Below are 17,500 nucleotides of genomic sequence, written 5' to 3' on the forward strand. Positions count from 1 at the left end.
GATGATTTGTGTCTGCAGCTCCTCCAGAGTTCGTGCAGTGGCCTCAGTCCGTGTCCAGACCAGCAGGTGGCAGCTCTGTCTTCAGCTGCACGGCTACCGGAGCTCCAGAGCCGCATCTCATCTGGCTGAAGAACGGGAAACTACTGACACCGAGCGGCAACATGAAGCTCACCAACGGAAACACGTGAGAACATCAACACACACATGTTCATCAGCTGAGGACAGTGAGGAGGAGGAGGAGGAGGAGGAGGAGGAGGAGGAGGAGGAGGAGGAGGAGGAGGAGGAGGTATCGTAGTTATTGGAGGTATCGTACCGGACTAGAGGCCGGTATCGTACCGGATTAGAGACTGGTATGTGAAAGAATCCTGCTCTCTGTCTCCGCAGGACTCTGGCCATCACCCGGATTACCCCCCAGGACGAGGCCATCTATCAGTGCATCGCCGAGAACAGCGCCGGCACCAACCAGGCCAGCGCCCGGCTCGCCATCAGCCAGGGGCCCGACTTCCCCGAGGCCCCCACCGGCCTCCAGGCCTCGGCCCTCAGCACCAGCAGCCTGGAGCTGGTCTGGGACCAGCCAGCGGAACACGTCAGCCAGCAGATCATAGGATACGTGCTGCACATCAGACGCCTGGGGGGTAAGGGACCTGACAGGAGACCAGGTTCAGCAGGACTTGTTTTGTTTTTGTTGTTCTCTCTGACTTCTGACCTCTGACTTCTTCAGAGCCAGACAGTGCCGAGCTGCAGGAGGCCGTCAGGAAGACCACCTTCAGACACGAGTTCATGAACCTGGAAGCAGCCACCACCTACTCCGTCTACCTGAAGGCCTACTCCGCTTTGGGAGGAAGCCAGCAGTCCAACGCCATCACTGCCACCACACAGGGGGGCGGTACGTCCACCTTAAAACAATGTCCACATTAAAACAATGTCCACCTTAAAAAACTGTCCACCTTAAACACTTTAAATCTGTCCACCTTAAACACTTTGACGCTGTCCACCTTAAATATCGTTCTACATGTAAATAGTCTGTCTCTGTCTGTCCCACAGTTCCCAGTTCTCCCAGTTTCTTCACTAAGGTCCTGAACCAGACGGCCATGCAGGTGTACTGGGAGCTGCCCAGTAAGCCAGGGAAGCTGGAGGGCTTCAGACTGGAGTACCGTGGGGTTTCCAACCCAGAAGTCCACGGGCAGGAGACCTTCCCGGGACACATCAACACCCACACCATCTCCCACCTGGGTCAGTTAAAGGAACACTGCAACAATTCACAGTTAGTTATCCAGTTAGTTAGTTAACTAACCAGTCCAGCAGTCAGCTGGTGTAGTAAACAAGATTCTGCAACAAACAAACAAACCAATAGCTCCAATGCTAAATTGCTAATGTCTCCTTTTACATTTTTCTGATCAGTGAACAACTACAAGCTATTTGATTTAGCTTGTTGCTATTATGCTAATGTTTACTTAGCTGGATAATGGTTACTGTGTCTCACTAACAGCCTAATAGGTAGTTACAACATTAAAACTAGTTAAAACATTAGCCTGAAGCTAGCATGTCATCAAACATAATATGATAAAAAACAATAAAACGCTGGTGAACACTTTGTGGTTGTTGGAAGATTAGTAGTTTTCCCCTGCTTCCAGTTCTTTGTGCTAAGCTAGGCTAAACATTTGATATAATGCTAATACAAGTTCAGTGTATTAACGAACAGCCCAGTGGAGAAATGTTCCTTTCAACCTCAAATAAAATGAATTTAGATTTAAAAGAACGACAGAAGTGTCAACTAAATAAACAAACAGTCGCTAATGCTAAATATTTAACATCAGTGGCTAACTTTCTAAAAGGTATGAGGACGAGGCTAACAGTGGGGTAGCCATCTTGGAATAAGTTGAGAACTAAACAAAAATAATATGATAAATATGACTAAAAAATAAAATAACTAGCTTAGCATCGGACATGTAGCTGTAACAACATCGGCTACCAATAACCAGCTAACAACACCAAGCTATAAACAACATTGAGTATGCTAGCTGTTTTAAGGCTGCAGTTTCACCCTGCCTCCAGTGTTTATGCTAAGCTAGTCGTTAGCCTGTTTGACTGTTTTGTTTTTCTTCCTGCAGAGCCGGCAGCGGTTTATGAGATCCAGCTGGTGGCGTTTAACGGGAACGGAGACGGTCCGGCCAACCGCCGTCTCGTGTCTCTGTCTGAGGGAGGAAACAGTGCAGCAGGTAGGAGCCTCACCGTGACCTCTGACCTCTCTGTGACCCGTGAACAAACCAGTGGAACCAGTTTAACCTGCTTGTTGTCTCCACCAGCTGGTCCCACTGGTCCCAGCTGTAACTGTGATCAGTCCCACGGCTCCATGTCCGCTCTGCTGGTCGGCGTTCACAGCGGCTTCGCCTGCATCCTCTGCTGCCTGCTGCTCATCCTGCTGGGATACAGACGCAGGTAAGACCTTCATCATCATCATCATCATCATCATCACCATTCATCATCATCACCTTCATCACCATCATCATCATCATCGTCATCATCCTCACTCTGTTCTGGGTTCAGCTTCTTCTGCAGAAAGTCAACAAGCTGGGAGACTCCGCCCACTCTGAATGGTGTCAGAGGTGCTAAAGGTCACACACCTGAGAGCATCGAGCTGAGCCAGGTAACACACACACACACACACACACACACACACACACACACACACACACACACACACACACACACACACACACACACACACACACACACACACACACACAGTGTACTTCTGTACTTGTGAGGACCTAAACTAAACCTCAACCTGAGTTGGACCTTAAACCAGGTCTGAACCCTCAGACACCTGAAGGGTTGTCCCAAAAGTGAGGATGAGACAAACTGTCCATGCTCAGAGAAGGGTCCTCACAAAGATAGAACTACAAGAACACACACACACACACATCCTGATGCCTTGTTCTCAGTAAAGTCTTTTAGTCTCATTAGTGCATTTGTTAACGTTTTATGTCCTGTAATCGGGTTCTGGGTTCGATCCCCGTTCTGGGCAGCCCCCTAGTAACTTAAAGGTTTTATGTTTACATTTTTTTTGTTAAATTGGAACTCAGCTCAGGATGGATTATGATGTGAATGTATAATATTTGGTGTCTAGGCTGACGAGTAATAACTTGCACCTTATGAGAAGAGTCATGTGATGTCTAATGTGTAAACTAGTTTTCCTTTTTATACATGTAACAAATCTTTTTTGTCGTAGTTTTCATTGACGTTACATTAGAAGAAAATCTGTGCTCTTATTTTGGTAGTTTGGTCCACATGACATCACCTCACCATGTAACATTGTCCCTGTCTGCTCCACCCACAGAGATGTGACTCCGCCCCTCCTCCAATGATGGTCATGGTTGAACTGACTCCACCTGTCCAGCCCGGCACAGGCACCGGATAAAACATCACACAAACACACTGCTAACTCCTCCTCCTCCTGCTCCTCCTCCTCCTCCTCCTCTTTCTCCTCCAGCCTGTGGTCACCTCCTCTCCTCCTGACAGCCTTACAGCCACTTCAGCCTTTATGAATGACTGAGATTAGAGTTTATTTTTGAGATTATTGAGATGAGAGATGATGAGTCTGTCTGAGGAACTTTCAGAGAGCATCTGATATCACAAGGGAACGAGATACTTCACAACACCTGGAGATACTTCACAACACCTGGAGATACTTTACAACACCTCGAGATACTTCACAACACCTGGAGATACTTCACAACACCTGCAGATACTTCACAACACCTCGAGATACTTTACAACACCTGGAGATACTTCACAACACCTGGAGATACTTCACAACACCTGGAGATACTTCACAACACCTGGAGATACTTCACAATACCTGGAGATACTTCACAACACCTCGAGATACTTCACAACACCTGGAGATACTTCACAACACCTGGAGATACTTCACAACACCTGGAGATACTTCACAACACCTCGAGATACTTTACAACACCTGGAGATACTTCACAACACCTGGAGATACTTCACAACACCTGGAGATACTTCACAACACCTGGAGATACTTCACAATACCTGGTGATACTTCACAACACCTGGTGATACTTCACAACACCTGGAGATACTTCACAACACCTCGAGATACTTTACAACACCTGGAGATACTTCACAACACCTGGAGATACTTCACAACACCTGGAGATACTTCACAACACCTGGAGATACTTCACAATACCTGGTGATACTTCACAACACCTGGTGATACTTCACAACACCTGGAGATACTTCACAACACCTGGAGATACTTCACAATACCTGGTGATACTTCACAACACCTGGAGATACTTCACAACACCTGGAGATACTTCACAATACCTGGTGATACTTCACAACACCTGGTGATACTTCACAACACCTGGAGATACTTCACAACACCTCGAGATACTTCACAACACCTCGAGATACTTCATAGATGTCCACGTCCTTTGATTCCAATTCATGATATTTTCGTCTTCAGACTGAAACCAAAGCAGAATTCTTCTGATTCGATCTTTAAAACAAAAAGATCAGAACCGTTTGTCAGAACCTTGAAGCCGGTGATCCGGTGATCCAGTTCCCGTGTGGTATCAGATGCTGACGTCACCGTCGTGGCATCCCGGATGGTTCCTGTTGAAACCAAAACCTTTGGTCCTTCAGTTTGGGTTCATTTTTGGGTTTTTGTCACCGTCGGTGCCGAATATCCTGAGATGATGAGGCCTTCCACCGGTCTCACCAGACCGGGTCCTCAGAGGATCCAGCGGTGGGTTCAGGTGAACTACCTGAGCAGGTGTCGTTCGTCGGTCCTCTGAAGCCCAGAACCAAAGGGATTTATTATATCTCTGGTCAGCGGGTGACTGTGGAGGAACTCTCCTCTGCGCTGCTTTAGCCTTTAGTGTTTGTTTGTGTCGCCGAGTTCGCCTCAGGTCAGGATGTAGAGGAAGCCGACAGTCAGCTGGTTGTTCTACCTCCCTCCCTCCCTCCCTCCTTCTGACTCCCCCACCAAACCCTTTACCTCCAAAGAGAGATACCTCAGGCTCAATGCCAAATGCCTGAGCTACAGGCAACCGTTAGCCTCCTGATGCTGGTCAAGCTAACCTACCTCAAAACCAAAAGCCTCCTCTGGGGCCTCTTAGTCTACCTTTTTGTACCAATGCTGATGTCCTGTGCCGGACCGTCACACAAAACCCCTACGAACTCCGAATGTCGCTCCCCCTGACCCCTGGACCGTCCCATCGTAGTCCTCCTCAAAGAGAAGCTTTGACTTTGTGTTCTTGTTTGACTCATGAGGGACACTTCCTGTCTGACTCCAACAGCTTCCTCCAGTGCTGCTTTCAGGACCCCAAAAAACTGTTTCAGATTAGAAAAAACATCTTCTGAGCTCCATGAACCTGGATCGAACCGTCTGAGGTGCAAAACCTGCTCCAGATCTGACCATATGGGTTCCAAAATCCTCTGGAGGGTGGACCATAGTCCTGATCCTCTACAGCAGAAGAACCTGCACGAAGTCTTCTTTCATCCTGGCAGTGTCTTAACTTTTGAGGTCCAACAAACTGGTCCAAAGCCTATAAACCTTCTGGCGGATGCAGGTATGAGCTTCTAGAGCCCCATAACGGACCATAGTCCTGACCTTCAACAGGATCCCGGGTCATGGTCTTATCTTTAACAATCCGGGAATCAAGACTATTAGCTTCTAAATTAGCTTCTAGAACTCAATAACAAAAAACCTGATCCAGATCCCAGCTTTCAGGTCTCAAAGTCTTACCCCAGATGTTACCTTTGAGCAGCATTGGGTCCCGGTTCATAGTCTTATCTTTAATGGTCTGGGAGTTTGTTTACTACCTAATTCTACTGATATTTCAGGGCTGTTAGCTTCTAGGTTTTCTTTTGGAGCTTAATAATGGACCAAAGTCTAGACCTTCAACAGACAAAAACCTGATCCAGGTGCTCTGCTGAACACGTTTCCTGAAGCTCACTGGAGCTGTTTGGAGAACAAACCGAAACAAAGGGCGTGTCCCTCAGAAGCATCTGTCCTGGTCTTCATGGAGACGCCTCACCTCCACCTGAGGAGTTTAGTCGTCACCTGAGAGACAAACAGGTGATCCAGGAAAGTGTGGACACTGTGGACGTCTCGGTGCGGGACGTCTCGGCCCATTTTCTGTCCCGAGTTTTTAATGAAAGTTTTTTGATGTTTTATTTTGGCGGAAGGTGGCCCACTTCCTGTCCAGTGTGTGCGGCCTCGTCGGCCATTTTTAAATTGACCTCTAATGTCTTATAATGTCTGAAAGTAATTTCTAAAGTTTCTCGTAGGTGAACAGCAGCTTTCTGTAGAGTTTCAGCCAAAACTTCCAAATATTCTTAAAAAAACAAGCTGAACGACGTCCAAAGATATAAAAAATAATAATAATAGTTTTTCACCAATTTCTGTTCAAACTGTTTGTTTTCACTCTGCTTCCTGTTTCCAGAGTCGAAGAACAAACAAAACCAAAATAAATACTCACTTTCACATTTTTATATTTCAGATTAATACTTTGGAAGAAATGGAGTGAATATATATTTTCATATATTGTGACGATGAAGAGCTCCGAGTGTCAAGATGAGTTTAAAAAAGAACCAAATAACTGAATGATAGAGACCAAAATACCTGAAATATTACCTCAGTTCTTTGTGTTCAGTTTATGGTTGAATGTCTTTATAGCTTCTGTCTGACAGTGAACCAGAGACCCTTCGACCAGGAGACCATTAGACCCAGAGGCCCTGAGACCCTTAGACCCTGAGACCGAGAGACCCTTAGACCCTGACCCCCAGAGACCCTGAGACCCAGAGACCCTTAGACTCAGAGACCCAGAGACCCTTAGACTCAGAGACCCTGAGACCCTTAGACTCAGAGACCCATAGACCCAGAGACCCTTAGACCCTAAGACTCTGAGACCCTTAGACCCCGAGACCCTTAGATTTTGAGACCCTGAGACCCTTAAACTCTGAGACCCAGAGACCTCGTTTGTAGAATTATAAATGTGAGCAGATCAACGAGACGAAAAGTCAAACTGAGTCTCTTCAGTTGGATTGACGAGTATCGTTAAGTCATGTCCAGTCTCATGGTGTTCATCTCTGGGCTCACTGTGTTCAGAGTGTTTCTAAAAATATAAAACAAACTAAAATGTTTATAAAAAATAATGTTGGCTGTTCCTTTTTCTAGAACTTTCTTCTTTTCAGTTTTATTTTTAGAGAACAATTCTGCCAAAATGAAAACGTGTGAAGAAGAGCGTTTAAATTCTTTATTATTATTGCTAATAATATTATGATTATTACCATTTTACTTTTTCTGATTATTTTTGTTAGTTGAATGATGTGAATTTGTAGAATTTAAGAAATGTCGTATTTTCAGCTGAAGGTTGAGTCACTAATGAGCCATATTTAATAATAAAACATACGAGTGATTTCTGAGCCACAGATGTAATATTTTATGATGTTTAATTCAGGCGTCCTGTCGACACGCCATAGAAACTAAGACTAAGACGTAGAGAACGTAGAGACCGAAGGCTAGAACCAATGAGAATGTTTCTGATTTTCTTTTCTCTCAAAACTTTTATTTTCATTAAAGTGTCATTTAAAAAATAAATAAATGAAAAGCACCCCAAAGCTTTAAACGGTTGAACCGAACAGACGAAACGTGAGGAAGAGATCTACGGCTGAAGAGTTTAACTTGAGCTTCTTCTTCTGTGGTTTTGAAATGTTTCACTATCTGTTCTCCTTTCTGATGTTTCGACACATGAAACCCAAATAAAACTGAATTGGAATAGAAAACAGACGTCTTGTTATTTATTGATTCATCATTAAAAACAAAGAAAATTCAAAGTTTGTCTTCAATAAAAGTGTTAAAATAAAATAAAAAAACTCCAGTGGTAATAGAGGGTTTTTTTAAGTTTAGTTTCAGCTAATTAATGTACATTGTTTTAATTTTTGTGTCTATATATTTTTTTAATTAATTCATTATTTGTTTGTTTTTAAGTTTGAAGGTGTAGAATGTGAGACATTCAATAAGTGAACCACCATCAGAATGTGATGAGGTCACAGTGTTGAGATATCTACTGACGTTAGCATGCTAACCAACTAGCCGCGTCCTGTCGTGTAGTACCACCTATGACCTGTGGTGACGACAGAGAGTCTCTGTAAATCCAGTAAATCCAAAGCTAACCGCTAACTGAAACACATACACCTTCAATAATGTCCCATGATTGATTCATATCTATCATGTCAACCTCAGTTTATTCATTTGTCTATTTATTATGAACAGATTCATTTATAAATATTCTAAATATTTAACTGGAACAGATGGAGAACAAACACAGCTGCTGATTCGCTCACCAGCTCTGACCTCATCGATCAATATGTGACACCATTGTATTTGACCGCTTTTTCTTCTCTTTGTGAGGTCGGTCAGCTGTGATTGGCTGTTATGTGTGTGTGTGACTGTGTGTCTGTGATCGTATGTTTATGATTGTGTGTGATTGTGTGTGTGTGTATATGTGACTGTGTGTGTGTGTGTGTGTGTGTGTGTGAGACTGTAAAACTAGATGAATTGAACTCTTTCCAACAGAATCACAATAAAAACGTTTTCGTCCTTTTAAAGCTGCAGGAAGTGATTTTTTGTCCAGACTCCAGAGTCCTGATCCACCTTCAGCTGATCCAGTTCAGGTTTTCATCATTAACTCCTGCTCTCTGATTGGTCGGTGGCAGTCTCCTGCCTGGTTGTTGGTGGCAGGCTCCGCCTTCTGCTCTGCGCTGCGAGGACTCGGCCCGGCAGACGGTCGGTCCGGAGATCTCGGCGAAGCGTCGCTCTTCGTGCCACGGCAGCACGCGGCGAGGTCGGCCCTGAAGGACGGCGTGTAGAAGCCGTAGATCACCGGGTCGCAGCAGGTGTTCAGGTTCCCGAACACGAAGAGGCCGTGGTGCACGTACTCAGGTGTGACGCGCAGCATGTCGGGCTGGAACCAGTACCAGATCCCCAGCAGGTAGTACGGAGTCCAGCACACCACGAAGGACAAGACGATGACCACCGTCATCTTCAGAGTCTTCATCCGGGCTTTCGGGATGATGTCGGTGCCGCTGCGCCGCAGGTACGACTCACCTGCTGAGACAGGGAAAGGGAGAGGGAGGGGCATCGTTAGTGATGTCACACTGTCAGTGTGTTACAGGTGTGTTACAGGTGTGTCTTAGCTTTCAGGTGCTGCCGATGAATGTGCAGCATGATGTAAAGGTACGATACAAGTAGGCTACAGGTGTGTTACTGGTGTTACAGGTATGTTACAGGTATGTTACCGGTGTGTTACAGGTGTGTCACAGGTATGTTACAGGTATGTTACAGATGTGTTACAGGTATTACAGATGTGTTACAGGTATTACAGGTGTGTCACAGATGTGTTACAGGTGTGTCACTGGTGTGTCACAGGTGTGTCACAGGTGTGTCACTGGTGTGTTACTGGTGTGTTACTGGTGTCACAGATATGTTACCGGTGTGTTACCGGTGTATTACCGGTGTGTTACCGATATGTTACTGGTGTTACAGATGTGTCACAGATGTGTCACAGGTGTGTTACAAGTATGTTACAAGTATGTTACAGGTGTGATACAGCTGTGTTACAGATGTGTTACAGATGTGTTAATGGTGTTACAGATGTATCACAGATGTGTCACAGATGTGTTACAGATGTGTCACAGGTATGTTACAGGTATGTTACAGATGTGTCACAGATGTGTCACAGATGTGTCACAGATGTGTTAATGGTGTTACAGATGTGTTAATGGTGTTACAGATATGTCACAGATGTGTCACAGATGTGTTACAGATGTGTTACAGGTATGTTACAGGTGTGTTACAGGTGTGTTACTGGTGTTACAGATATGTCACAGATGTGTCACAGGTGTGTTACTGGTATGTTACAGGTGTGTTACAGGTGTGTTACAGGTGTGATACAGGTGTGTTACAGGTATGTTACAGATGTGTTACTGGTGTTACTGGTGTTACAGGTATGTTACTGGTGTTACAGGTATGTTACTGGTGTTACAGGTGTGTTACAGGTGTGTTACTGATGTTACAGATGTGTTACAGATGTGTTACAGGTGTGTTACAGGTGTGTTACTGGTGTTACAGGTGTGTTACAGGTGTGTTACAGATGTGTTACTGATGTTACAGGTGTGTTACTGGTGTTACAGGTGTGTTACAGGTGTGTTTGAGATGTGTTACTGATGTGTTACAGGCATGTTACAGATGTGTTACTGGTGTTACAGGTATGTTACAGATGTGTTACAGGTGTGTCTCACCTTTGTCTCTCAGGTGCTGCAGGTGGATGTGCAGCAGGATGCGGCTGTAAGAGCAGCTCATCACCAGCAGGGGGACGACGTACAGTGTGGTGAAGTGGAACATGTTGTACACCGTTTCCTGCCAGCGGCGGCTGAAGCTGCCGTGAGTCGCACACTGAGTGAAGTCCACGGCCTCGACTCTGATCGCCCGGAAGATGAACAGCTGGAGGGAGACAGACAGGTGGAGTCTTCAGGTAGAGTCCAGGTGAAGCTCATCGAGAGGCTCCAATCAGTTCTGACAAACCAAGTTTATCAATAAACAGTGTTTCTGCAGCTAAAATTTAGAGAAACAGTTTGTTTCAGTTCTGTTTTCCAGCTCATGTGCCTCTTAGCATTGTGAGCATTCCTCGTAGAAACCAAGGGGAGCCGTTAGCCCAAGCTAACAGCAGGAGGTTTCACACATTTTAATCTCTCCATCAGAAACCAGAACATTCCTGCAGGGATTTCATGTTTCTGTCACCTGACGGAGGAACTTTCAGCTGGATCACAGAGAAGAACGACTTCATGACAATAAGTATGATGATAAAGATAATAAAGATCATGTGATCTCTTTTGTAAACAGAATGATAAACTGATCTCTTCTCCTTCAGTTTGTCCTTCAGCTCAGCAGATTATCATAACATAAATATTAATGTTAGAGATTCATATTAAAGACTCATGTAAAGCTCTCAGCTGCTGGATGAAATATTTAAAAGATGAGAAGAGAAAATGCAAAGAGCAGCAGGAGAAGAAAAGAAAGAAAATATATATGTATATTTATATACGTATATATATATATATATATATATAAATAAATATATATATTTATATATACTGTATATATATAAATATACAGGTTGAAACTGTGATTAGTTCAACTGATATTCCAGAACTGCTAACTCGATACTATCCTTCTGTTTCTATATTGTGAAGGCTGCTTTTATGTGAAGGTCTTGACACTGAGACAGGAAGCTGTTCCTGTTTAAATCTAAGCTTCAAGTTCATTAGTCATCAGTCAAATTATTACTTGTCATGCGCTACCTGAGGTCGTGTGTTACCTGTGGTCGTGTGTTACCTGAGGTCGTGTGTTACCTGTGGTCGTGTGTTACCTGAGGTCGTGTGTTACCTCTGGTCATGTGTTACCTCTGGTCATGTGTTACCTGAGGTCGTGTGTTACCTGAGGTCATGTGTTACCTGTGGTCATGTGTTACCTCTGGTCATGTGTTACCTGAGGTCGTGTGTTACCTGTGGTCATGTGTTACCTGAGGTCGTGTGTTACCTGAGGTCATGTGTTACCTGTGGTCATGTGTTACCTGTGGTCATGTGTTACCTGAGGTCATGTGTTACCTGTGGTCATGTGTTACCTCTGGTCATGTGTTACCTGTGGTGATGCAAGCAGCAGGCTGAGGCTCCAGGCCAGCAGTAGCATGAGTCGGTTCCTGCGGTGAGCACTCAGGGCGTCCAGCGGGTGCAGGATGGCGTGTTGGCGGTCGAGGCTGATGACCATGAGGATGAAGGCGGAGGCGTGCATGGCGAACAGCTTCAGGAAGCACAGCAGTTTACAGAGAGCGTCTCCTCCGTACCACTGCACCGTCACGTTCCACACCGCGTCCAGAGGCATCACCACGAACGTCATCATGAGGTCGGCCGACGCCAGGCTCAGCATCAGCGGCCGCAGGTGAGACGCCAGCCGCCGGCCACGCCCACACCACACACTGGCCAATAAGGCGAGGTTACTGCCGGCGGCGAACAGGAAGAGGATGAAGGTGGCTCCCACACGGAACTGAGCGGACCGGGTGAAGCTGGGAGCCTCCCAGTCCGTGAGAGGCGGGAACTGGGACGTGTTGAGAGGGGGCGGGGCCACATAGCTGGTGGGTGGAGCCAGTGATGACAGCTGCACCACGGACCAGTTACCTGACATCCTGCAGAGAACAAGAAGAAGAAATGGGTTTGTGTGTTTGGACAATTTAAAGGACCGTCATTGGTCAGGGTGAATCATCACCATGGTAACAGCTCAGGTTCTCTGAATAGAATTTTTATCTTTGATCTTTAATCAGCACTCACAGACAGGAAGTCTCCGTCACAATAAGAGCTGATGGACCGTTGGCTGGTAGATAAACAGGCAGACAGACAGGTGGTCTACAGGTGTCCAATCAGGGCTCAGCAGGTGATGCTGCTTACATCAAACACCTGCTGTCAGAGTTTACTGGTTTACTGGTGGTCAACATGGGGGTCTGGACCTCTGGGGGGGGGTCGCACCAGACCTCTGAGGGGCCACAACACACAGAAGGAAAAAGGGTTTGAAAAACTGAAAGTTGAGATAAATATCTTCTTTAAAATGTGTGGTGAGGGAGGCAATATATAAATAAATAAATAAATAAATCAAACAATCAATCAAATAATCAAACAAATAATCAAACAATAAAACAAACAATCCATCAAACAATCAATCAATCAAACTACATGGGGCTGTATTGAATGGGATTCCTTCTCAAAGTTATTACTTATCAATTAGTAATAACTCACACAAACATTGTGTGTAATAGTCACACACACACACACACACATCCAGCTGCCAAGAATAACTGCAGAAAGCTCTATGTAACCTGTAACCTGACATGTGTGTGTGTGTGTGTGCTCATGTCACCGTGGAAACCTCCACATCTCTCCGCAGACCAGCAGAGTTCCAGGCCCCTCCCCTGATTGGCTGACACTGTGGGCAGGCCTCTTGATTATGAAACCATTGTGATTGCTACCTGATTTATACCCCAGCAGCTTGTTATTGATCGATGACTCCACGACTTTGGTTTCTGATCTTCCTCATCATTGTCCTACTGAGCATGCTCAGTAGCGTTTCCTTTAGCCTCGCCCCCAGCCCTGTTCTCATTCACATGAATGAAGGATGTTAGTGCACTTTACTACTTTTAGGACCTGATGATTTAAATTAGAGATATTTAAATGTTCATGCAGGAAGTGAAGTAACAGACGTCTCTTTCTCAATGTAAGTCAATGTTATTCAATGTAATTCAATGTAAGTCAATGTAATTCAATGTAAGTCAATGTAATTCAATGTAAGTCAATGTAAGTCAATGTAATTCAACATAAGTCAATGTAAGTCAACCTAAGTCAATGTAAGTCAATGTAATTCAATGTAATTCAATGTAAGTCAATGTAAGTCAATGTAATTCAATGTAACTCAACCTAAGTCAATGTAATTCAATGTAAGTCAACCTAAGTCAATGTTATTCAATGTAATTCAATGTAATTCAATGTAAGTAAATGTAATTCAATGTAATTCAATGTAAGTCAATGTAATTCAACCTAAGGCAACCTAAGTCAATGTAATTCAATGTAAGTCAATGTAAGTCAATGTAATTCAATGTAAGTCAACGTAAGTCAACGTAAGTCAATGTCAGTCATGTGACAAACCAGGAAGCTGTTTGTAAGTCGTATCTGTAAATCTAAAGTTAAAACTGTAACAGACCTTCATCATCATCACCTTCATCAGGTCTACAATATGGTTTTAATTTCAGACTCTATTTCTACAGAGAATCAATTCGATTTTTTCCAAACTGATCAGTTATCAATGTGATCAATACACACACACACACACACACACACACACACACACACACACACACACACACACACACACAATCACGTTAAAGAATCCCCTTCTGAGCCTCCTTATTGTGATAATTATATAAATATTATTATATTAAAATGAATAAACCTCACTGTTTTAAGGAGATCAATAATGACCCAAAGAGATCTTTAAACTAAACAGGAAGTAAAACATGTCTAATACTTATCTTTAATATTAGTTCTTAATGACGTGAACAATCTTAATAAATCTAAATAATAATAAATGTACTTAGTTACTTTGGTAAAAATCATTTAAATCGTGTTTGTAGTTAAAATCAATTAAGATACAAAGATTATAAATAAACGTGTCTGATCTATAAATATAAATCAGCTGAGTGTGTGTTGAGGCTTTTATTGTGAAAGAGTCTGTGTCTTTACCTGATCAGCAGCTCTGAATGTTTCTCCTCCTCATGGCCGAGAACCCTGAAGAACCCTGTAGAACCCTGGAGAACCCTGTCTGATGAACAGAACCCGGTGTGATCCGGATCAGTTCACATTCCTGTCGACTGCAGCAGCTTCTGAAGAGAAACCTTCAGACTGCAGCGCAAGGGAGGAGGAGCTCCGTGTGTGTGTGTGTGTGTGTGAGTGTAAGCGTGTATGTGTGTGTGTCTGTGTGTGTATGTGTGTGTGTGTGTGTGTGTGTGTAAGCGTGTGTCTGTGTGTGTATGTGTGTGTGTGTGTGTGTGTGTAAGCGTGTGTGTGTGTGTGTGTAAGCGTGTATGTGTGTGTCTGTGTGTATGTGTGTGTGTGTGTCTGTGTGTGAGTGTGTGTGTGTATGCGTATGTGTGTGTGTGTGTGTGTAAGCGTGTATGTGTGTCTCTGGGTGTATGTGTGTGTGTGTGTGTCTGTGTGTGTATGTGTGTGTGTCTGTGTGTGTATGTGTGTGTGTAAGCGTGTATGTGTGTGTCTGTGTGTATGTGTGTGCGTGTGTCTGTGTGTGAGTGTGTGTGTGTATGCGTATGTGTGTGTGTGTGTGTGTGTAAGCGTGTATGTGTGTGTGTCTGTGTGTGTGTGTGTGTGTGTGTGTGTGTAAGCGTGTATGTGTGTCTCTCTGTGTGTGTGTGTGTGTGTGTGTGTGTGTATGTGTGTGAGTGAGTTCTGTCTGATCAGCAGAATGAAGTCTTTGATGTTTCAGCAGGAAGTTAAATCAGATCTCCAGTCTGCTGATGTTTGTCTGTCGGACTCTCTGATTGGACGCCACCTGAAGCTCCGCCTCCACAGCGCTGAGCTGCAGGTGTCGACCTCTCGTACTGTCGACTGATGATCATCAATATGCGATCAATAACAGGTGAGTCTAGATCAGTGCACAGAACCGAGACTTCCACCTGGTTGCAGGGGGTGTGGCCTCTCTGATTTCACCTGGGCTAGTGGGCGGGGCCTCTGCCTCCAACGAGGTTCCACTGAAATAAAACAATCCACCAATCAGGATTCAGCTTGTCTTCAATTTGAATGTTTATTCATGAAAGTTTCATGAATAGTTTTTGGTGTGATTTGATTGACAGGTGAAAGTTACCTGTCAGTGTGAGGGTTGTCTCTGTCTGACCACAGCTCACCTGAACACACACACAGGTACATCATCACCACAACTTCCTGTCTGTACAAAGGAACATCTTCTTTAAAGGTTCTGTTCTCACAACACACGACCAAACTAGGTGCATCAGGTCTATGAGGTGTACCGGGTTTATCATGTGTACCAGGTGTATGAGGTGTACCAGGTGTACCAGGTGTATGAGGTGTATCAGGTGTATGAGGTGTATCATGTGTACCAGGTGTACCAGGTGTATCATGTGTACTAGGTATACCAGGTGTATGAGGTGTATCATGTGTACTATGTATACCAGGTGTATGAGGTGTATCATGTGTACCAGGTGTACGAGGTGTATCATGTGTACCAGGTGTACCAGGAGTATGAGGTGTATGAGGTGTACCAGGTGTACCAGGTGTATGAGGTGTATCAGGTGTATGAGGTGTATCATGTGTACCAGGTGTATGAGGTGTATCATGTGTACCAGGTGTATCATGTGTACCAGGTGTATGAGGTGTATCATGTGTACCAGGTGTACCAGGTGTATGAGGTGTATGAGGTGTATCATGTGTACCAGGTGTACCAGGTGTATGAGGTGTATCATGTGTACCAGGTGTACCAGGAGTATGAGGTGTATGAGGTGTACCAGGTGTACCAGGTGTATGAGGTGTATGAGGTGTATCATGTGTACCAGGTGTACCAGGTGTATGAGGTGTATCATGTGTACCAGGTGTACCAGGAGTATGAGGTGTATGAGGTGTACCAGGTGTACCAGGTGTATGAGGTGTATCAGGTGTACCAGGTGTACCAGGTGTATGAGGTGTATCAGGTGTATGAGGTGTATCATGTGTACCAGGTGTACCAGGTGTATGAGGTGTATCAGGAGTATGAGGTGTATGAGGTGTATCATGTGTACCAGGTGTACCAGGTGTATGAGGTGTATCATGTGTACCAGGTGTACCAGGAGTATGAGGTGTATGAGGTGTACCAGGTGTACCAGGTGTATCAGGTGTATGAGGTGTATCAGGTGTACCAGGTGTACCAGGTGTATGAGGTGTATCATGTGTACTAGGTATACCAGGTGTATGAGGTGTATCATGTGTACTAGGTATACCAGGTGTATGAGGTGTATCATGTGTACCAGGTGTACCAGGCGTATGAGGTGTATCATGTGTACCAGGTGTACCATATGTACCAGGTATACCTGGTGTTAACTTAACTTAACTTATCGTATCTTATCTAATCTTACATGACTTAGCTCTCCTCAGCTAACACCTGTAGCATGAAGTGCATCTGTCTCCCAGTCAAAGAACTACAGGAAGTGATGAGGTGAATCCAGGAAACAGTTATATTTAAAACTATGAAAATACAGTGTTTAACTGTGGTGTCGTTTGCAGTCTTATTGTGCCCGTTCACCTGGAACAGGTGAGACTCACCTGGCCCCTCCCCCTTCTGATCATCTGGCTGCTGGTTGGACGGTCTGTCTGGACTCTGTGTGATGTCACTCCTCCTGTGAGGACAGCAGAGCTCAGTGTTGATAAAGTGTTGAAAATGCTCAGGTGTGACAGTGAGAGCTGATTGGATGTTACCTTACCAGCTGTCCAACAGGTGGGCTGAGACGATGTGGCCTCTGAGTGTGAAGAAAGGAGTTCTGATTAATGAGGATAAAGGGTACATCTCAAGTCTCTTAATTGCATCCTCGTTTCCCTCACTTGTGTCCTTTCCTTGCATCTTAGTCCCTCCCACCAGGGATGCATGGAGGAAACCATGCGAGGAGAGAGGAACTAGGAAACATGTTTTAGGAGACATGAGACGTTCTTTCCTCAGTTGCGTCGCGTGAAGCGACGTCTGTTTCTGATGACGGTGCTGATGATCACAGCTGATCAGCTGATCAGTCGGCTTTAACAGCTGGAGAGACTTTAGATAAGTTAGTGTGTGTTCACATGATCACTGTATTTAATAACA

At 44.6% G+C, this 17,500-nt stretch overlaps 2 protein-coding genes across 2 annotated transcripts in view; one reads left to right on the plus strand and one right to left on the minus strand.

Annotated features, from left to right (window-relative positions):
• Positions 1-6,937, plus strand: part of LOC142934045 (immunoglobulin superfamily DCC subclass member 3-like) — a 30,238-nt gene extending 23,301 nt beyond the window's left edge. The window contains exons 7-17 of the mRNA XM_076078399.1: positions 19-184; positions 385-635; positions 722-886; positions 1,045-1,233; positions 2,112-2,210; positions 2,307-2,439; positions 2,548-2,647; positions 3,341-3,410; positions 4,618-4,813; positions 5,995-6,157; positions 6,848-6,937. Coding sequence (XP_075934514.1) covers positions 19-184; positions 385-635; positions 722-886; positions 1,045-1,233; positions 2,112-2,210; positions 2,307-2,439; positions 2,548-2,647; positions 3,341-3,410; positions 4,618-4,813; positions 5,995-6,157; positions 6,848-6,937 — 1,622 coding nt within the window. The remainder of the gene's footprint in view (positions 1-18; positions 185-384; positions 636-721; positions 887-1,044; positions 1,234-2,111; positions 2,211-2,306; positions 2,440-2,547; positions 2,648-3,340; positions 3,411-4,617; positions 4,814-5,994; positions 6,158-6,847) is intronic.
• Positions 6,938-8,495: 1,558 nt separating this feature from the next.
• Positions 8,496-12,286, minus strand: LOC142934080 (gonadotropin-releasing hormone II receptor-like). The gene is made up of 3 exons (XM_076078470.1): positions 11,747-12,286; positions 10,348-10,549; positions 8,496-9,157 (listed from the first exon to the last, which is right to left on the minus strand). The coding sequence occupies exons 1-3, from the start codon at positions 12,284-12,286 to the stop codon at positions 8,718-8,720; spliced, it is 1,182 nt and encodes a 393-aa protein (XP_075934585.1). The 3' UTR covers positions 8,496-8,717.
• Between the last annotated feature and the right edge of the window lie 5,214 nt (positions 12,287-17,500).

The sequence above is a fragment of the Anarhichas minor genome, unplaced genomic scaffold (assembly GCF_050575085.1).
Source record: "Anarhichas minor isolate MPS153535 unplaced genomic scaffold, ASM5057508v1 ptg000066l, whole genome shotgun sequence".
NCBI classification, from domain to species: Eukaryota; Metazoa; Chordata; class Actinopteri; order Perciformes; family Anarhichadidae; genus Anarhichas; species Anarhichas minor.

Excerpts from the sequence above, each read along its gene's own strand:
- LOC142934080 (XM_076078470.1), bottom strand. The coding sequence starts at position 12,286 with ATGTCAGGTAACTGGTCCGTGGTGCAGCTGTCATCACTGGCTCCACCC. Across the intron at positions 10,550-11,746 it reads TGCTGCTTGCATCACCACAG|CTGTTCATCTTCCGGGCGAT; the intron begins GTAACACATGAC and ends GTCTCCCTCCAG. Across the intron at positions 9,158-10,347 it reads GCAGCACCTGAGAGACAAAG|CAGGTGAGTCGTACCTGCGG; the intron begins GTGAGACACACC and ends TCCCTGTCTCAG.